This window comes from Poecilia formosa, unplaced genomic scaffold, assembly GCF_000485575.1.
Source record: "Poecilia formosa unplaced genomic scaffold, Poecilia_formosa-5.1.2 Scaffold677, whole genome shotgun sequence".
In the NCBI taxonomy this organism is placed as follows: domain Eukaryota; kingdom Metazoa; phylum Chordata; class Actinopteri; order Cyprinodontiformes; family Poeciliidae; genus Poecilia; species Poecilia formosa.
In genome coordinates this window covers 1,964-4,518 of record NW_006800616.1, presented here as the reverse complement: position 1 = coordinate 4,518, position 2,555 = coordinate 1,964, and the positions used below count along the sequence as shown (strand labels likewise).

General features: G+C 42.8%; 1 protein-coding gene across 1 annotated transcript; it reads left to right on the top strand.

Annotated features, from left to right (window-relative positions):
• Positions 1–1,031: 1,031 nt before the first annotated feature.
• LOC107834585 (tripartite motif-containing protein 35-like) lies at positions 1,032–1,562 on the top strand. The gene has a single exon (XM_016666185.1). The coding sequence runs from the start codon at positions 1,032–1,034 to the stop codon at positions 1,560–1,562; it is 531 nt and encodes a 176-aa protein (XP_016521671.1).
• Positions 1,563–2,555: the final 993 nt, after the last annotated feature.

Here is a 2,555-nt window from a genome sequence, read left to right as displayed (position 1 = left end):
ACTACGCCAGCTGGAGTCCCAACCACTTATTGCTCCAGTCTTAGATGGTCTCTCAAATTTGGAGCTGGTACTATCCAAATTTGGGCCTGTGCCACTGATGTTTTGCCAGTACCCACCTGAGAAGTCCTCTGGTAGCATCATTCTGCACCACATGGCTCCAGAGTTCCCTTCTCTTCCTTCAACGCTGCATACTCTTGCGAATATGTTTTGTTCCCTGACTCGGTCAACTTATGCATCTTCAGCCTCTGCAAGTGTCACTGGAAATGTCTTATGAAATAGAGGCCAGAACCAGGGAGCAGTCCAGATGTCCTGCATGGGTACAACTTTGACAACCCAGACTTACTGCTAGCCGTTTCCATGATGCTTGTAGAGGAAGTGCAGAGGAGTCTGCAGCTCAGATGATGAGGGTGTTCACTAAACAAACTGCTACCATGGAGCGTGGCCTGCAGATGGGGTCAGAGGTGCTGGTAATTTATGCTGAGATTGAGGGTCAACATGCTCTCCGTGGGATTCATTATTTGCCCTGACACATACGAAGCTGAAATTGGTTTCCAGTTCTAGCTTCCGATTCTGGAAATGGCTAAAGGGCAGTTCCACCTAATTTTTCACTGCCTTCCGCATCTTTAATCGACTCTAGTTTAAAAACTACAACACATAGACTCTTCAAACCAGCACTGGATTATTCTGCTCTAATAGCAGAATATGTAAAACCATGTTTGGTATTTGTGAAACTTTTATCTGATTTGTGAAACTTCAATAAAGGGCAATTTTTACCTTTTTTTCGGTCTCGGTCACATGAGATCGGCTCTAATTCTAAAATTCACCGTCAGACCAAACTAGCAGCTTCCTCTGAGTGAGTCCAGCTGCAGGAGAGAAAAGTGGAAACCTCCAACTCTGCTGCTTCAAGTTGCTCACGCAAAAGGTGAGTTGGACCAAGAAGACTCAGAGAAACTTCAAGGGAAGTTAGTAGAGGAGGGAGGGAGCCGAGACTGACTGGACCTTTTGTGTTTTCAGCTTCACTCAGAGACAAAATGGCTTCCAGGTTAGAGGAGGATCTCTGCTGTCTGCACTCTGAAAAACTCAAAATCTTCTGTCTGGTTCATCAGCAACCAGTATGTCTCATCTGCAGAGATTCAGAAAAACACATCAACCACAGATTCAGACCAATCCGGGAAGCTGCTCAGGATCACAGAGAGAATCTGAAAAAATCTCTGGAGTTTTTAAAGAAGAAGCTGGAGCTCAAGAAGAAAGTTAAGAAGAAGTTTGATCAGACAGCAGAACACCTGAAGGTCCAGGCCCGACACACAGAGAGGCAGATTGTTGAAGAGTTCAAGAAGCTTCATCAGTTTCTAGCAGAGGAAGAGGAGGCCAGGCTGGCTGCACTGAGGGAGGAAAAGGAGCAGAAGAGAGGGATGATGGAGGAGAAGATGGAGGCTCTGAGCAGAGAGATAGCAGCTCTTTCAGACACAGTCAGAGCCACAGAGGAGGAGCTGAGAGCTGCAGACGTCTCATTCCTGCACAACTACAAGGCTGAAACTGTTGATCAGATTGAAACTCTGTGATTTAAACAATAAACTGGAGATGATCTGATCTGATCATCTGGTTTTTTCCAGATCAGCTTCATAATCTGTCCAGATGTTACAAACTAAATGTGACATGATGTGGATGATGTGGAGTTTAACTGGAGATCTTTACCTTCTTCAGTTACTGGACACTGACTCCAGGGGTCTCCGTACTTCACATCCCATCTGAAAACTCACCTGATACTGAAACACAGATCAGAACAAGACAAATTTCTTAAATGCATCATCAGTAGTGTTTGAATAACAAACTTTTGTCTATTCCAGAAATAAGTTATAAAACCATTTTTATCCATCCTTCCTGGCCTGCTCCTCAGATCGAGTTGTCGACATTAACTGATGATTGAGCAACATCTGTGTTTATCTCCACCCATAACAGGAAGTCAACAATAAAATCAACAAGATTCAAAACTCCTACTTGTTCTTAAGTTGACATAAAATACATTTACAATTCCCATAATCTTTTTTCTATTTATATACCAAAATAAAACACAAAAATATGTTTATTCTTGTTTATTTACAAAAAATCAGGGACCTGCAGCCAACTCAGAAAGCTGCTGCTTGGATTCTTGTTAAACTTCTGTTAGTTTATAAATCTAATAGAATAGACATTCAATCATTAAATGGCTTAGCAACAAAATACATTAATGACCTGCTGTGGAGACGCAGCAGCTGTGCAAGGGGTAGAACATGCAAATCCCAGCCTGTTGACCTTTGCCGCTTGTCTTCCCCCTCTCTCACATCCACTTTCCTGTCAAACTAGGCGACTAAAGCCAACAAATCCCTAAACTCCTAAAAAGAAAAAGATCTGCTGCTGTTGTGTCAGTCTACCAGACCTCGCAGGTCTTCTGGTTCTGGTCTGCATCACCAGAACCAAACATGGAGAAACGACAGACAGTTTTTAATGTTCCACAAATCTGGAATAAACTTCCAGAAAACTGCAACATAGCCGAAACACTGAGTTTCTTTTAATTA

Bases quoted from the DNA above. Each gene is read 5' to 3' on its own strand.
- LOC107834585 (XM_016666185.1), top strand. From the start codon at position 1,032: ATGGCTTCCAGGTTAGAGGAGGATCTCTGCTGTCTGCACTCTGAAAAA.